This window comes from Ixodes scapularis, unplaced genomic scaffold, assembly GCF_016920785.2.
Source record: "Ixodes scapularis isolate PalLabHiFi unplaced genomic scaffold, ASM1692078v2 PGA_scaffold4__175_contigs__length_147842914, whole genome shotgun sequence".
Classification (NCBI taxonomy): domain Eukaryota; kingdom Metazoa; phylum Arthropoda; class Arachnida; order Ixodida; family Ixodidae; genus Ixodes; species Ixodes scapularis.
This window is the reverse complement of record NW_024609879.1, coordinates 87,192,967-87,210,259: the sequence shown is the minus strand read 5'-3', so window position 1 is coordinate 87,210,259 and position 17,293 is coordinate 87,192,967. Positions and strand designations below refer to the sequence as shown.

The 17,293-nt window shown below is 47.8% G+C and overlaps 1 protein-coding gene across 2 annotated transcripts in view; it reads right to left on the bottom strand.

The window, feature by feature from the left end:
• LOC8027932 (F-actin-monooxygenase MICAL3) overlaps positions 1-17,293 on the bottom strand; it is a 104,503-nt gene that overhangs the window by 36,103 nt on the left and 51,107 nt on the right. For both annotated transcript variants that reach the window (XM_042293178.1, XM_042293177.1), the window contains 4 exons: positions 14,078-14,403; positions 11,921-12,138; positions 1,546-1,778; positions 571-696 (listed from right to left, as the gene is read on the bottom strand). In XM_042293178.1, the coding sequence (XP_042149112.1) occupies positions 571-696; positions 1,546-1,778; positions 11,921-12,138; positions 14,078-14,403 (903 nt within the window). The remainder of the gene's footprint in view (positions 1-570; positions 697-1,545; positions 1,779-11,920; positions 12,139-14,077; positions 14,404-17,293) is intronic.

Below are 17,293 nucleotides of genomic sequence, written 5' to 3'. Positions count from 1 at the left end.
TTCAGGGTGCCGGAACTGCGCCGTCCGGTGTCGTGCTGGAAGATTTTATCGACGCTGACATTGATGTTATCGCTTATGAAGAAATGAGTGACGAGGACATTATACAAAGTGTCCGCGACGAGGCGCAGTCAGATGAAGACGGCGTGCCGGACCTGCAGTCTCCGCCTTCCATGGCGCGCGTACTGGATGCGTTCGACGTTCTCAGAAGCTACGTGGCTGCGCATGATGACGACCTCGCCATGAGCCTACTCGCCGAATGCGAAAACCGCGTCACGGAGCTCCTAACAAGGAAAAGGAAGCAGGCGACGCTCGATACACTCTGGAAATAAATATTTCTGTACTCTATCAGTTCAGGTATGCCATTCTTCTGTGAATTTCACAACAACAAAATTTTCGCTACAACTAATTTTTTCTCACGCACTGTCAATTTCGTTGTAGCGGGATTTGACTGTATTCTTAACCCAAAACAGTGCTTAAAATTAAGCGTAACGGGAGTTTGGCTGCCACGACTGCCGAAGACGCTACCCAGTGTGGAACCGGGCAGTTCCCGAAAAGGCTCCAATGGCTCACCGTTGGAGAGGACTTCGGGTGGGCTGTACTCTTCGTCGCTGTCGACGTCCTGGCTGGTGGCGTCGTCGTCCCCAGTCTCCGTTTCTGTCTCTTCCTCGTCCTCCCCTTCGTCGTAGTCCTCTTCGCCTAACGGAGTAAAGTGGGAAAGAGAAAACAAGTGGCAGCCCACCACCAAAGGTGACGTTTAACATTAGAAGCCTCTGCACACCTCTGCAGCACTTATCCCCCTGGCGAAAAAAATCGCCTAGCTCAGACATTCTGTCAAACGTGCTGCGGGTGAGACGGCACTTGGTGGGGTCTTGAACGAGGAGCCATTTCCATTAGAATTTATTTCTCCGCTAAAATTAGTAGGGAAATCGCTACTTCGATTTACGCAAGACCAAGACGCCACACGACACTGCGGCATCACTTGACATTGTAACGTAGGGTCGCGCGACACCAAGGCCAGCCCCACAAGAATCCAAACGGTAAAAGTTTTCAACTTACAACTGGCACCAAAAGCTCCCAATACAAGAAACCACAAACGCCGCGGGCACCTCGAATGCGTCTCAAACCGGCACGTCTGGCGTACCATTCCGCCCGTGCTCAAAAGTGGTCCCAAAGTGATAACAAACAACGTTGCAAAATCCGGGGCGTCACGCCGTCGGACCTCACGATCCCGGTGGTCGGGCGTAGAAGTTCCAGCAAGAAGCGAGAGACTGCGAGAGTCGCTGTCGTCGAAGCATCCCAACTTCCATCTGCCAAAGCTTCCGCGAGCCAGAAAGCAACCTGTGGCAGAATATGCGTCTGCCACGACCACCGCCGCAGCTGCGACACCACCAGGACTGCGGCCCGCAAGAGCAAGAAGCTTCTACGACGTCGTCAGGCAGAAAATGCGGGACCACTTTTGAGGATGCATTTTAGGCAGCCAGTTGGAGACGCACTCCAGGCATCATGGTCGTTCCGCGGGTGATAAAGGAGGGGGCTGTGTCCCACCTTCGGTGCAGCTGTCCTCTTCGTCTTCCTCCCCGGGACGTCCCGTCTGGGCCCTGCTTGACGGGGGTGCCCCGTGCACCCCGTTGCCCTGCTCCTGGGGGCTCTCCCCCACCGCATCCAGCGAGGAGGCGTGCTTGCGCTGCCAGGTCTCGGCCATCTGTCGCGTGTCGTCCAGCGTCAGCGAGTGCTCGATCTCTTCCACCAGGCTCTCGGACTCGGAGCCCTCCTCAGAGCTGCCATCGTGTCGGGAGAAAGGGGGAAGCTCATCTACTCGCACTCTATGCTGCCGCAAAATATTGGCGGTAGCGCGTTACCGGTAATGCATCACTCTTTTTGGTAACGTAGCAACATACTGCTTACATTTTAAAAACGATAACAGATAGCATGCTTATGTTACTTATATAGAGTAACGGGCAAGATGGTCTCGTTACTCGTTACACCTCCCGAAAATTTGGGGAAAATTAGAGTTTCGTGTTTTGTGTTTCAAGGCTCCAAGTCATGTATTACCTTTCAAATTTTGCCTTTCTTTCTTTCCATGCAAACGACAGAACAGTAAAACATTTTACTTCATAAATAAAAAGTAATACAAAAGTAATGTGTCCCCTTTTATCGGTAATGCATTCTCTTTATTTTGAGGTAATGTAGGTTGGAAACACATTTCTTTTATTTGCGAGTAACGAGTGACATATCGTGTTACTTTTCTTCAGTAATGCCTAGAAGACTGGTGCCAACTTAGTATCATCTCGTGCTTCACGTGTTTATCGGCCCAGTTTGTCTGTGCCACACGTGCATATCACGACTCCCAAAGTGGCACTTCTTTTGCAAGACGTCGCACTGTGCGATGCATGTACCAAATGTGGGTACACAGAGCATGAGGCATACGAAGCATGACCCCAGTATTGTGGCGCCATCTGGTGAGTCAACGTTGAACTAATGCAACTAAATAAACTGCACTTGGAGAATCAGCACCCCGTTCCCCAACCTTTGTGTGGACGCCACCATTTTGGTGCTTGTCGCAGAGCGGATGCAAATGACGACCATTGATTGGAAAATTCGACATAGTGAGAATCAGACACATGTCGGGAGGCTTGAGCAACGCCCTTTTGCTTTGTTTTTGGTGGACGGAAAAGCACTTTTTTGCAACTTCAGATGAGGCTTAAAAAAACTGGCAACAATTATTGCACTATAGTGGCTGAAGTGTTGTTACTCAGAAGCATAGCTTGTTTAGTGGCTCCACGCTGAATCATTTAGGTGGCGCCATCTGGTGAGTCAATACTGAAACATTTAGGTGGTGCCACCTGGCAAGTCAACACTGAACCATTTAGGTGGTGCCACCTGGCAAGTCAACACTGAACTATTCGGGTGGCACTGTCTGGTGAGTAAGCACAACCATTTAGGCGGTGCAGGGGTGGAAGCAAACTTCAGCCTTTTGGAGCAGGTCTGGGAGCAGCAAAGATACCCCTTTGGAGCAGCTTTGGAGCAGTAAAAGTTCAGCTTTGGAGCAGCTCAGGAGCAACAAAAATCGAGTTTCTTAGCAGCATAAGCAAATCTTGGAGCTGCTTGGTGCTATAAGCACAGATGTGTTTTTCAAAATACAAAAAGAAATATAAATAAAAAAGCATCTCCATGTGACATTCCAGAACCATTTCCAAACATGACCTTTCAATAAATATATTCCAGCCCATAGCAAAAAAGATATTTGAATGGCTGCCATTGAGAACTGTCCTGGTGGTAGCGGGTTGGCTCTTCTCATGGATTTACAATACTAGGCATAGGCAACTAAAGAAAAACAACTTAAGCCTCATGAAATAAGACATTTTCACTGTTTAATAACGTAAATCGCACGTTCCATAAGTTAAAAATAAAACCATTTCAAGCTGCAATAGTATGGTATGAAATAAAGTTCAATACTGACTGCAGTTCATCATTAGGAAATACAAATGTTTCAAGTCCCTGTTTAGCAAACAAAAGTATTCCAATACTCAACAGAGTACAAATCTACTCTATATGATAAAAACACAAATGCAAAATAGTGAAAACTTCATGATACCACCTATACCATTACTGCTCATACATACACACTCAATTAACCCTCACTAAAAAGGGCATCACTGACTAAATAGAAACAAGAAAGCAGTGGCGTACCAACTTGTTTTTGAGTGGGGGGGGCAAACCAGACCCTCTCCCCCCCCCCCCAAATCGAAAATTCGGCGCAACTTTTGTCCAACTTTTCTAAAAATTTGGCAATGATTCGGCAAAATTACAACGTTACCAGACTTAACATTGATATTTTGTTTTTTCTCACGAAAAAAATTTTGCTTCTTCTTCTTAAAATAAATACAACTTGTAGTGCCTATTGAAAGAGTTATGACTAAATAAGGTGATATTCTAGAAGATAATTGTATCGATGTCGCTTTTGTGTGTTTACTTGTAATTTTGGTGTATGCTTCCAGAAAGTGGCGTGACAACGAGGTTGGGTAGTAGCCGGCACAGTCACGAATCACACTACGAGAGCTTTGATTTTGAGGCTTCATCAGCGCACGCCTGCAAGTGTGTTTACATTGTTAAAATAAAGGCAATCACTGCGTTCTTACTTTCTCTGATAGTCGCCGTTTCGTGCACGAAAACGGATGCAACGGTTGCTGAGCCTTCACCAGAAGAGGTAACAATATTGTAAATATGCATGTTTTTCGATTTGAGTCACTTGACGTCAGCTTTGCATGAAAGTGCGCGTTCCATATTCGCAACGTGCCGTTTTTAACCTTTAAAATTCCGGTTTCTGGTGTTCGGACACACACGGACGTTTAGGAAGATGGGGAGAGTTAGGAATGGTCGGATGTGCAACGTCGACCATGATAGTTGTGTTTAACGAATATTTTTCATCAGTGTTTACTAACGAGTGCTTGGACTCCGTCCCCACTCTCCCTGAAGAGCTTTACGAGCGCATGCATCCTACTAACGTTAACTCCGCCGGTATTATAACTAGGGTGTGTACTTTCCGGTGTTTATTTGTGAGAAAAATCGGCGGATGTTTTTCGGTGTTTATTTATTTTCAAAACACCGGCGTATTTCGGTGGAACGTCTCACGACGAGGCTAAACTCGGTGATTATCGGTGAAAAAAACGCGATTGATCAGAAACAGAGAGTTCCAATTTTATTCACATAGTTCATACACTTCTTCTCTAGGAAGCAACTATTTCTCACACTTGGTTATTATAGTAGATGAAAGCATACTTTCATGCTTGCATCTTCACGCAAGGAACGTGCTGCCGTCATGGCAGCACGTTCCTTGCGGTTTGCAACCCGCAATTATGAAAACGCACGGTCCTGTACGACACGGACGTTGGCAGTGTCTTCCAGGAACCACAGCAACCTCTGAATACATGGCTTGCACCAACATCACTTGGCCAGACACAATGAGGAAAAGGCACGTGAGAGCCTATCCTCCACTGCCTTAATTTTTCCACAAAAGGGGGCCATGGGAGACACAATAGGGGAAAGGCATTGAGAGCTTAGCTTCCACTGCGTTCACTAGACGCTTTTGACCCCCAGAAAGGAGGGCGGACTGACGCCACCTGAAAGCCATGTATAAACACTGGAAGAATGCAGGATCCACGAGATAACACGTTTGACGAACCTCTATGGGGAAAGGGTTTCGCTAGGTCGGAAACTAGCAACGACCGGTGTTTTTCGGTTTTAACCAGGGCGAAAATATCAAACCACCGGTGTTTTTCGGTTTTAACCGATTTTATATTTTAGTCACCGACGGATGTTTATCGGTGTTTTTCGGTTAAAACCGGAAAATGCACACCCTAATTATAACATTGATTGATAAACTAAAACTTACTTCGTCCGCTGGAACCGATAACATCAACTCTAAAATTTAAAAGAAACACCAGTGTTATTTCGAGTGAGTATTTAAAACTTATCTTTATTCAGTCCTTATCTCAAAGGTGCCTTCCATCTGACCAAAAGGTGGGAAGGGTAATTCCCAGTCTTTAAACAGGGCAGCCGCTCTTCCGCATCTAATTATCGCCCTAATTCATTGACTTCAATTTCTTGCAAACTACTTGAGCATATCCTCTACTCCAATATCATGAGGCACCTATCATCCCATTTCTTTTCTTTAAACAGCAGCACGGTTCTCAAAAAGGTACACTCTCCGGCAATATGAAAGACACACTGGGAGCGCGTGGCCGAGGCGGTGGCTGGCGGGGGCGCTGCGAGCCCTCCGGGCAATACCATTCTGCTTCGAGGGGAGGACGCTCACTCGGGCTCAGATAAAGCGAAACGCGCTTATCAGTTTGTGCCGAGTGCCGAATGAGCGTCCTCCCCTCGAAGCAGAATGGAACTGCCCGGAGCGCTCGCAGCGCCCCCACCAGCCACCGCCTCGGCCACGCGCTCCCAGTGGGTCTTTCATATCGCCGGAGACTGTACTTTCCTGCGAAACACAACTCTGCGACTTCATCCATGACTTGCACACTAACCTTGAACCTTGAACCTTGAAATAAAAAAACTGACGCAGTTTTTTTTTTTTTTCCCAAAGCGTTCGGCCGTGTTTTTTATCAACGCCTTCTTTCTAAGCTATCATCTTTTTGCCTCGACCAAATAACCGTTTGCATAGATTCGTGACTTTCTTTTTTCCCGTGTACAGGTCACGTCCATGATGATCATGAATCTTCCTTAATAAATGTATCTCCTGGTGTTCCCCTGGGGTTCGTACTTGGGCCCTTACTCTTTTTAATATTTATTAATGACATCCCCATTGGGATTTCTTCAAAAAAAACGCTTTTTCGCCGACGACTGCGTCATCCATAACAAAGTAACTTGTGTGCAAAATAATAACCAGCTGCAGGAAGATCTAGAGAAAATTAACAATTGGTGCAAAGAGTGGATTATGTCATTAAACAAGTATAAACGCAAACTAATCCACTTCACCAAGAAAAAAAAACAAACACTGTCATTTAATTACTTCTTGTACTCCGATCTGATTGAGACCGCTACTGTGTATAAATACCTTGGTGTAAGACTAACATCTGACCTTCCCTAAAATAACCACATTGAAGTCATTACTGCCGATTCATCTGGAACTCTTGGACTAAGCAGACGTAACTTAAAAAGGGCTCCACCCTTTGTTCGTAAGCTAACCTTGGACACGTACGTCAGACCAAAAATAGAATATGCTTCAACCATCTGGAATACCCATCGACTGTACCTCATCAATACCCTGTAGAGGCAGTTCAGAACAGAGCTGCTCGCTTCATTTCATCCACTTATGACTTTTTTTTTCAGTGTCTCAGCGCTAAAAACTGAACGAACCATGTCCTCTTTGCAGCTTCGCAGAAAAGTCTCTCAGCTGTGCTTTATTCACAAAATCTACTACCACATTCCCGACCTCAAAACCACTTTGTTATTACCCCCCGACCGAACATCTTCTCGCCTCAACAACGTCTGCACCATCAAGCACATTTCTGACTCTACTAACGCTTTCAATTGGTCATTCCTTTCTCAAGCCATCAGCCACTGGAACAGTCCCCCATCCTCCATTGTCACCACCTTGGACCCTGCTGATTTCTCCTCTGCAGTAAAACTACACCTTTCTTGGCCCATGTGATGGTGTGCGGGGCTAGGCAGATAGGTGAAAACCCTTACGCAGAGCGCCTGCCGGGCCAGACTTGTACGTAGTTCAACTACTTTACTCAAGTTACTGTAGTTTAACTACTTTTCTGGGTAGTTTAGTAACTTTTAATTACATTTATATTCTAGTAATTCGTAGTTTACTTTAACTACTTTTCCGAGTGACTTCCACTCAAATTACAAATTACTTTCTAATTTTAGTGGTTGTTTTGCCTATCAACACAGAAAAGATGTCGGAAGGTCAGCTGATATTTGCAGAGGGGGAAGCATGCGGAATAAAAAAGGGGGAGATGGGAAGGAAGAAAGTAATTTAGATAGTCCAAAAAACCCCAAAATTTTAACGAGCCCCCCACTGCAACAACACTGCTACGAGGCGCGGGGAGCGAACAGACACGACGCAAGAGAGGTCGAGTAACTGTGGGATTAGCTCCGAATAGTGGCGTTTCTTTGTATTCCGAAGCTCAAGGAGACTTGACGCATTTGAAGAAAGGGCTTGTCCCCGCTTCTCTCCAATGTAGGAATTCTTGCCCACTACAGGAGGTGCACACACTGCTCCTTTTACGGTGCAGGCGATAGAACCCCTAACAACGACGCTCACGCCGGATGGGCTGCTCGTGTATCACTCGAAGCGCGTTAACCCACCCCCGCGCCTGCGTTCACGCCGCTTCGCAGGGACGGTGTGCGGCTGCTAATTACAAATCTATTAACCCACCTAGCCCCCCCACCCCCCGTACACGCCGCTTTGCGGCGTCCGGTCGGCAACCCAAGCCCCGCTGCCCCCCATGCACTTCCGTAAATAGAGTCGATACGATTTAGTTTAGCGATGTTTCGTCAACAACATTCGTTTTTTAGTGTTAATGGTAAAAAAGAAATGTAAATATCGCCAAATGCCTCGACAAAACAAAATGTTCGAGAAAAAAAATAAAAAGAAGTAAGCCGGCCCACACCATAAATAGAACCCGGGTCTGACACGTATGAGGCAGACATCTCACCACTAAGTTACGCTACCTCTTCGGAAACTCGCATTGCATCTGCTGCCTATGTTGACGGCGGCAGCGCCTATCTCCAAGCAAGCAAGCAAAACTTTATTTTGTGTAAGGGCCTACGTCCTGGTCTGGACGGCCCGTCCGGCCCATGTCTCGCGGATGGATTCCGTTAGGTTACCGTGTAGCCTTGTTCGTGGGGCAAGGCTCCACAAACCAGCCAATCCGGCGTGCGTGAGCACCGTTGCTAGGGTTTGTATCGCCTGCGCGTTAAAAATATGCCCGCGCGGGTCGGGGGGCAGTGCCCTTGGTATTCCTTGGGCGCCGCCGGCCTGTGTCTGCTCTGCCCAGTGGCGGCCGTTTCAGGGGGGGCAAAACGCATGCCTTGCCCCCCACTCTGAGAACTGGGGGGGCAAGTGCCCCCCTTGCCCCCCCGGTTGGTATGCCCATGCAAGAAAGCTTGATTAGGAGTTTAATAAAAAAAAAAGTGACTGACAAAACTAGCAAGTAAGACCATAAAACAGAAGGTTTTCCTTAAGTCAATGCGGAGCGCAAGTTTGTCTGCTTCTTGCACAGGGGTTGCGTGATGTCAAAACGTCGAGCTCTTATTGGCTGATTAAAAAAAATAGTGGGTATATCTCAAGGCACCTAGCATTGAGGTCTACCCACTATCATTTCAATCAAAACTAATCGGAGCTCGGCGTCAATCTGAAGTCACCGCATCTCCTGTGCAAGAAGCAGACGACTTGCTCTCCGCATTGCTTGGATGCGTTCTAGCACAACGTTTTACAATTTGCTTCACTCAGCGGGACATTCCCACTGTTCTCCTCGTCCTCCCGCCAGCTTGCTGTTTGAGTGCCAGTAGGTGCGTATTCGCCATATACAGTGTAGACCGCATATAACGTATGTCGCGGGAGTCGCGGAAATCCGCACTATAAGCGGTACCGCGCTATAACCAAAACATCAATTTTTCAGGCCAAAATATATGTCATGAGACAACTTACCTTTGTAAAAGAATTTATTTTATGCTAGATGAAAAATAAAGCTTACTTTGAGGAGAGTCTTTATTTCACCAGACTAGTACAGTTCTGTCTCAAGTGTGTCACACATTTGGAAAGAAATGAGCGGTTTTTGCCTGGCGCAGCCTTTTAACGGCGTCGCGGGTTGCGGACGGACGTAGCGAGCGTTCAGGATTGCTAACCCTAATCACTTTTCTCCGGAGACGAACACGCGTGAAAATTCGCATCCTTCATACGGTACGCGCCAGTAATACCTTTAACTTGAGCACACGCATGAAATGCGCCAAATAAGAAATCCGGGCGATGTTCGAGGACACAAATGCTTAGAAAGCACCACTGTAGTCGAAGTAAACAAACACGACGACACGGGCGTTTCTGCCGTCTTGAGAGCGCCGCCACGACATCGTCGCACGAGTTGGTGGATCTTCCCGTCTAGTACGTGCAGGGTTATCATAGCGACACACAACGAAAATTCACAGTCAAGGATAGCGCTTTTACGCGATGAGATAAACGCCGTCTACATCGACGATCACAACCGACGCCATGTTCGCGGATAGAAGCAGCTGCGCGACCGGCATGCAACGCGCGCGAACACTTCTCCTCGACCAACGCAGCGGAGGTAAAGTGAACTAGAAGAGGGACGCACGCACGTGAACGATACGTGCCTGCGTCCCTCCGTCGCTATGGCAACTGAAGTTTCTCTCTTCGCTTCCCCCGTTTCTTCCAGCAACCTCCTTGCCCCGCGTGTGCCGCTTGCGGCCTTGCGGCTCGTCTCGCGCCGTCAGCGCCGTTATCTGGTGTCACACAGGGAAGCGTGCTCGCTGCTCCGGTCGTCGGCGCGGTCGGCGGGCTGTGCCAGAAACCGCACTATAACCGGTATTTCCCATCGCGCGCCTGCATTTTAAGCGGTATGTAATTACATGAAGTTCTATGGAAGGCGAACCGGTGGTTTAAAAAAACCGCGTTATACCCGGTCCTGCACTATAAGCGGTTACGTTGTAAGTGGTCTATACTGTACGTCATTTACAAGAAACTCTACAGATGATTGAAGCAACCGATTATCGCTTTTATATGTTACGTTTACTACACGAATGGGGAAAGCGGAAGCAGTCTCAGCAAAAGCACCCCAAACAAGCAAAAATAAATATATATTATGCCAAATGTTTATTTTTTATAGAGCAGTTATTGTTTTCACCAGAAATAAGAAGTTACGTGAACAAATGCCAGCAAGCTCTCATGTACATTTATACACCATAAGGTCCTGAAAGAATGCCCACCCAAAATGAAAAGGAAAACTGTGCGTGTGTGTGTGTGTGTGTGTGTCAAAGGGGGGGGGGGGGGGGGGGCACTACAAGCTACGTGAAACGGAAACTCTTCAACTTCAAAGTTTTTTTAACTTTTCCCTCACCACAGTAAGGGATACCCCGCATAGTACGGATGCTGCAGATTCACGTGTCACGGTGCAATAAGCACGAGGGAACCCGCGGCGAGCACGTTTGTTGCGTACCAAAACCGCAAATCACTCAATTTATAAAAATCAAAAAAAAAAGAAACCGAGATGCGGGGTTTTTGGGGGGCGGGCGCTTGTAAGAAACTTTACGGTGATTTAATGCGTGTGTGTCGTATTTCGAATACACTCCATCAAGCTCAATGCACCTGTGCAAAAAAAAAGATTAAGTGAATGACGGAACGATGCATCGAAGCATCGTCTCATCATTTGTCAAGAGTTCTGATGAGTACTCAGAAAAGCGACCTGTGCATGTGCCATTTTCGGAGATCAGGCTTACACGCCGTTAACACGACCACATCAGTATGGTGGTCTCATAGCAATAGGGCCTTAAAAACCTTTACAACGTTACCACATACCGCGCACTACTGGAGCCTTTGAAGCACACTTTTAAGCGCGCGCCCCGCGGTCACGGTATCACTCAAACGTGAGCTTAAAAGCATGCTTTAAAGGCTCCGATAGTGCGCGGTATGCAGCAACAGTTTGCTAAAAGTCCCTATTTTTTTCAGAATTACCTAAACAAACACAACACAGTAAACAACTGTGGCCAATAAAAAAAAACTCCAATAAATATAGCCTTAAAAAAAAATTGTTTAGCTGGTTTTGGTGCAACATGTGTGCTTGGGAGCAGGATGGCACAGCAAAAGTGGATTGGCACACAATGGCGCAGCACTTCCACCCCTGGTGGTGCCATCTGGCGAGTCAACACTGAACCATTTAGGTGGTGCCACCTGGCAAGTCAACACTGAACCATTCAGGTGGCGCGGTCTGGCGAGTCAACAGTCGAGTATTTACACGCACCTGAGGCAATGCACAGGGAGTAGATTTTAATATAACAATCTAGAGGGAAAGGCCCCATGCATTTCGGCAGCTTCGGAAGGGCGGGACATAGACATGGACATCAATGATTTCGATGAGACCATATTGCTGGCGGCGTCTTAATGTACACAAAAAGAAAAACATCCTTTGCAAGGTCTGTATCTAGCATTTTTCTAGCATTGCTTTGCACTAAGAGAAAACGGCGTCGCGCATTGTACAAGAATTCAGACGACAAGTGCTCGAACGACTTGAACTCGTTGCGGAAAAACGAACACACCTAACCTATTGTCTGCTTTCTTTCTGTCGCTCTCTTTCTCGTTCTTTCTCTCGAGACCAGCGATGTCATGCTTACGATTCGCCACGTTCTATTCCCGTCCTACTCCCCCCCCTGGCAAGGGGGTGGTCCCCACCTGAGGTCAGAGTACTCGTCGTCGCTGGTTGCCACGTCTATCGCACCCAGGTTCTTTTGGGCCAGCTCCTCCTCCTCCAGCTCGCTCGTGAGCAGGTCGTCCTCCGAGAGGAGCTCCAGGCTGTTCTCAAACTCCACCCGTTCCGGAGTGCTGTCTACGTCCATCATTGTGGCAACCTCCTCCGCGGTCAGCTGCCGTGGTACCTTGTACGCCTTGGCCTGCCGGACGGGACAAAGCATTCGTTATACGTGGTCACAATATTATACTACTCGTGGCGCTACTTCACAGGAATGCTGAACCGGAATTTTAATTTCACAAAATAAGGCTGCAGAAGCATTGAGTGGGATGCTACGAACTTCAAAACATCACACATACATTGATATCTCAAACGGATGGCTGTATTTTTGGAAAAGAAGGGCGTGACTTAGCGAGGACTGTGACGTCGCTATCCTCCTGGAACAGCTGAGAATCAAGGGAAGCGGTCTCGCTTCTTTCTTCTTCATTTCGGTTCACCAGCTCGAGGAGACGAAGTGAAGAGGAGAGGAAATGAGAATCGTGACGTCACATGTCTCGTCAGCCTTGTTGATTGCGTTCAATCGCGCACTTCTTTTCCCAAAATGCGGCCAACCGTTAGAGATCTCTGTATGAGTGACGTTTTTGGGTTCTGCAGCGTCCCGCCTATCGCTCCAGCCTTGTTTAGTGAGCTCCAAATTTCGATTCAGTATCCCTTTAAGAAATGCAGGGTGTAATTATTACGTTTACGCGTCTTGTGTCGCGATGCACTTTTCGGCGGTCCGCCATGTCGCAGAAAAGATGACAAAACAACAACTCGAGGTTAGCTATTTTACTCAAAGCTCACTGAATACATTTGCGAGTAGTATTTCAAAATGCTAAATCGGTCGATGGCAAACATATGGCGTAAACTCAATGTACAAGTATGTGCCCTAAACGTCTCGGAAAACTGAAAAATACAATCCATGCATGGCCTCTTTCTTCACTAAAAACACAACCCAGCGTCAGAGCACGCCCCCTTTCCCAGATATATCTCAGAAAAGGGGTGTGTTGGGATGTTTGGTTCCGTTTTTAATGGAGAAAAAGGTTGCATGATTGTAATTTTGGATTATTTAAGATGCTTAGGGCACAAAAGTAAAATTTGGAGGTTTTACGCGCCAAACCAACGACGGGCATCTGGCATGCCCCAGCGGAGGACTGAGGATTAATTTCGACCACCTGGAGATCTGACGTGCAACCGAAAGCTCGGTTACGCGGCGCCTTTTCCGCAATAAGCCTCGGTCAGACTGCGGGCACCTCGGCTGGGATTCGAACCTGCCACATGGGGACCCGTAGGCCGGCGCTCCCGTCTCGGAGCCACTGAGGCGGCTGCTTAGGGCACAAAGTAAAAAGACAATCTCAAAATCTACTTCAGTGCCCCTTTAAGCTCGAGTTGAGCCCGGTTCACACATTCGCTTTTCAGCATATGCTCAAGTGCATCGCACTGCCTTCGACACATTTGCACAATCTACCAGGTAGCCCTGGAAGGCATCCGATCTACGTAGATATTTTTGTCATTTTTTCTGCATCGTTCTTTCACCAAGGGCTCGACGTTGTTGACGTTGTGATCCTGGCAGCTAGTCATACAGGTGTTGGCAAGAAGGGCTGGCAAACGCGCATGTTACCGTTGTCGTAGTACTCTCACTCGTGGCTGCCCAAGCTACTGCGTACCATCAAGCTGGATGGCGACCTACCTCATGACAGGCGTCTGCTACATCCACATTTGCTGCTGTACCACCGTTGACATCGTGGCGGGCTACACCGAGATGCGAGTGCGACGTCACGAGGCGGAAATAGAGGGACCACGAGTGGGGATGCGATAAACACGCAAGTTGGAGGGGTGAGGCATTCTATGCTGGATTGCTAGCCTTTTTGGAGTAGTGTCCTCCAACTGCCTATCATCCCCATAATCATCATCATCATCATCCTTTAATCCCCTGATCAATTAGAGCACTCCAACATGCAGTGCCAGCCTCTTGAAGTACTGTCCTCTCTTAAACTCCTAATCATCCTAATAATCATCACTACCATCATCATCATGATAATCACCATATTCCTTCCCCCCCACACCTCCCCATTTGGGTCACTCCCCAGTGCAGCCCTCACCTGAAACGTCATGGTCCCCGCGTCCACCATCGTGGCAGTGGGAGTGATCGCACTCCCCATCTGGGTGGGGTCTCCCATGTCTTCCCCTGCACCCCCGTGGGGAGGCGATGGACTCCGTCTGCGGTGCTGATGCGCCGCAGCCGCAGCGGACAGCGGCACCCCCGCGGAGTCTTCGAGCGCGGAGACTGCGTCGGAAGGCGCGGAGGAGGGCATCAGGGACGGGGGCTCGGGATTGGCCGACAGGAATGCCTGCTTTCGCTTCATCATCTCCTGCCAGCGCTGGCTGGGTCGCTCCATCCGGAAATGGGCCGGGCAGTAGAACTTGCCTGCAGTGGTGCGGGGACGGGTGCATGTTGTCAGGGAGGGTTACTGGAAGACGGCTAACACTAACAGATGGTCAATCAGGCAGGTTCATTGGTAGATGGCCAACAGTCTTATCAGACAGTTAATACTGCAAATCTATTGACAGGTAGCTAGCACTATAACAGTCAACTCTCATTAATTTAGACTCCAGAAGGCCGCAGACTTTAGTTTGAAATACCAAAAGTTTGAATTATCAGAAATTCATCTAAATGTGATGTGAGGCAAAGCAGCAATTTGCTATAGGTATAACCACACATATCAAGAAGAATTTTCACTTTCCTCTACACAGGCCTATTTATAAGCAGGCACAGACATAAAACATTGGTGAAGTTTGAAGCGAATAGTGGTTTAGGACGAATATTTTCTAATTGAATATCAATTAGTTTCTCCAAGCTTTTTACTACCGTTGTGCCATGCTTACCGCATTTACTCGAATCTAACACGCCCCCTCGATTGTAACGCGCACCCATCTTTCGAGGTCCAAAAAAAAAACAAAAAAAAAAACGCAATGACCTCGATTGGTAAGTGCACCAGATTTTGTAGGTTGGATACAGAAATGAAACTTTTTCTCACTTGCAACAACGAAGGCTTATTCTAACGTAGTGCCTAGAGCACCGTTTGACGGCACTCTTGCAGAACTTTCAAGAGCCGTCCAACAGCTCTTGAAAATTCTGCAAAGGCTTTCGGACGCATTCAAGTGCTGTCCGAAAGTCTGGTATAAAACGAGTTCTCAAAACAAATTTTTCGAAGCGGAGTGTAGCATAGTGGTGTAAGGAGTGTGAGAAGTGTGTGGCGCCGACGACAACCGGAACCATGCGGGGACACTCCTTCCCTAGGGGTGATTCCTGAGGACAGCACTTGTCCCCGCTCCCGGGGGTCGCGGGAAGCAGCAAGAGACGGGGGGCAGTGAAAAATGGCGCTGAGAGAATAAGGGACTGTAGCAAGCTCACGTGAGGCGTGTGTTGAGTGAAAGTGTCCGCTCTGCCGAGTCAAGCGTGACAGTGGTAAGACGTTTGTCTCAGAAGCAAGCGATCCCGGGTTCGATCCCCAATGCGGGCATACTTTTTACAGCGGAGCGGTTAAGTGCTAGGTTCCCCAGGATTGTGCCCGGTTTGTCGACACAAACCTACCTGGATAGCTACCGCCATCTATAAGCGACGGCGGCACGCACACAACCAGTATGGTGTCCGCCGTCGCTCGTAGATGGCAGCAACCTTTCCAGCTATCATAGAAAATTTGATAGATGGGCGCGTTGGTGGAAATTCATCGTAGAAAACAGCGCGAAAAACAGACGACGACAAAGAAGAAGCACACGTAACGAGCACAGCGCTCGTCATGTTTGTTTCTTTGTCCTCGTCTGTTTTCCGCGCTGTTTCCTATGCTCCTACGCTTTTACCAGTTTCGGTTTGGACTCACGATGGGTCGGCCGCGCGCCCTTCCGGGGAAAGAAGACAGGCTACGGAAGGAGCGGCCACGTACGCAGCAGCGCGAATGAGTCCGCAACCGCCGCAAAGCCGCTGTCCCCTCGACTTCCACTGCGTCTAGCGGAGGGGTGGCCAAACCGCGGCTCTTTGCTGGCCACGGTACGGCTCGCATATGCCGGTCACGGTGCGACCCCCCCCGCGTTTTTGGGTCGCACTCGATCCTAGAGCGCATGCGATTTTCGGACCCATTTCCCCGGAAAAAAGGTGCGCAATTAGATTCGAGTAAATACGGTAAATGAAAATTTAGCTGAACTTGTGAAGGTTGTTCCGAACCTTTCTACTTGTCCTAAGCTCAGTTAGTTTTAGTATAAATATATCTATCAACCGTGGCCTCAGAAAGTCCAATGCTCACATTGGGGTGGCAGGTAAATGAGAGATTTGACATAAAATTAAACCTAAAGAGATGCCCAGCTGCCCTAATCGAGGGAATTTATAAATCTGCTTGGTATATGCAAATAAACTTTCTTTAATCTCAAATGTAACCCCCTCATAAAATTAAAAAAACAGGCACAAATAATGAAAGCAGCTTGTCAGAACAGTTCTGTTTGCATAATAACGGTGGTTCAGTCCCATCGAGTGCACTTGTCACCGAGCATCTGCATACTGCAGAAAAGCAATGACCGCGAGCTTCTTGGATATTGCTTTGCCGCAGTACACAGGTGCTCGGTAAAAAGCGGACTCAACGGGGCTAACTCGCTGCAATGAACAAATAACATGAATTAAGCGAAAAAGCTGTTTGAATTAGGCGACTTATCATGCATTAAAAATATAGTGGGACAACCAAAATTTTTTTTAATTCGTTTGAATTAACCGGGACTACGAAATATTTGAGTTTCAGTCATCACAAGTCCACTGTATCAGATGGCGAATCAGGCACATTCACTAGCAGATAGCTAATCAGCCAGATCTGTTAGCAGACAGTTACCACCATTGGCAATGGCACTAAAATAGGTTTCACAATGCTCATCTAGATTGAAATGGGCAGGGGTAGGGATTGAACCCAGGATCCCTGGGATCTGCAGCGTGAGCACTCTACATGACCCGAGCTGGGGTGCACTAGCACACTCAACCACCAAGCCCCCTCTCAACAGAGGCAAGGACTGCCGCACACGGGAGCTCTGCATTGCACTTCGTCGTGCGTCTTCATGCAGAACGAGTTTTAGGGCTGGTTTCCAAGTCTGGAGCATCATCAAAAGTTGTTAAGACAACACGGTAACACGACCAAGTCATGTGAAACCACATTTAGTGGGAAAACTTGACTGAAGTGGTTGATGCATGTCTTGACATCCAACACATCTTCTCCGCTAAATTTAAGTCACGTGACGCTGTGACATCACGACAGTCGAATAAGCCCTATGTGAAGTCACGT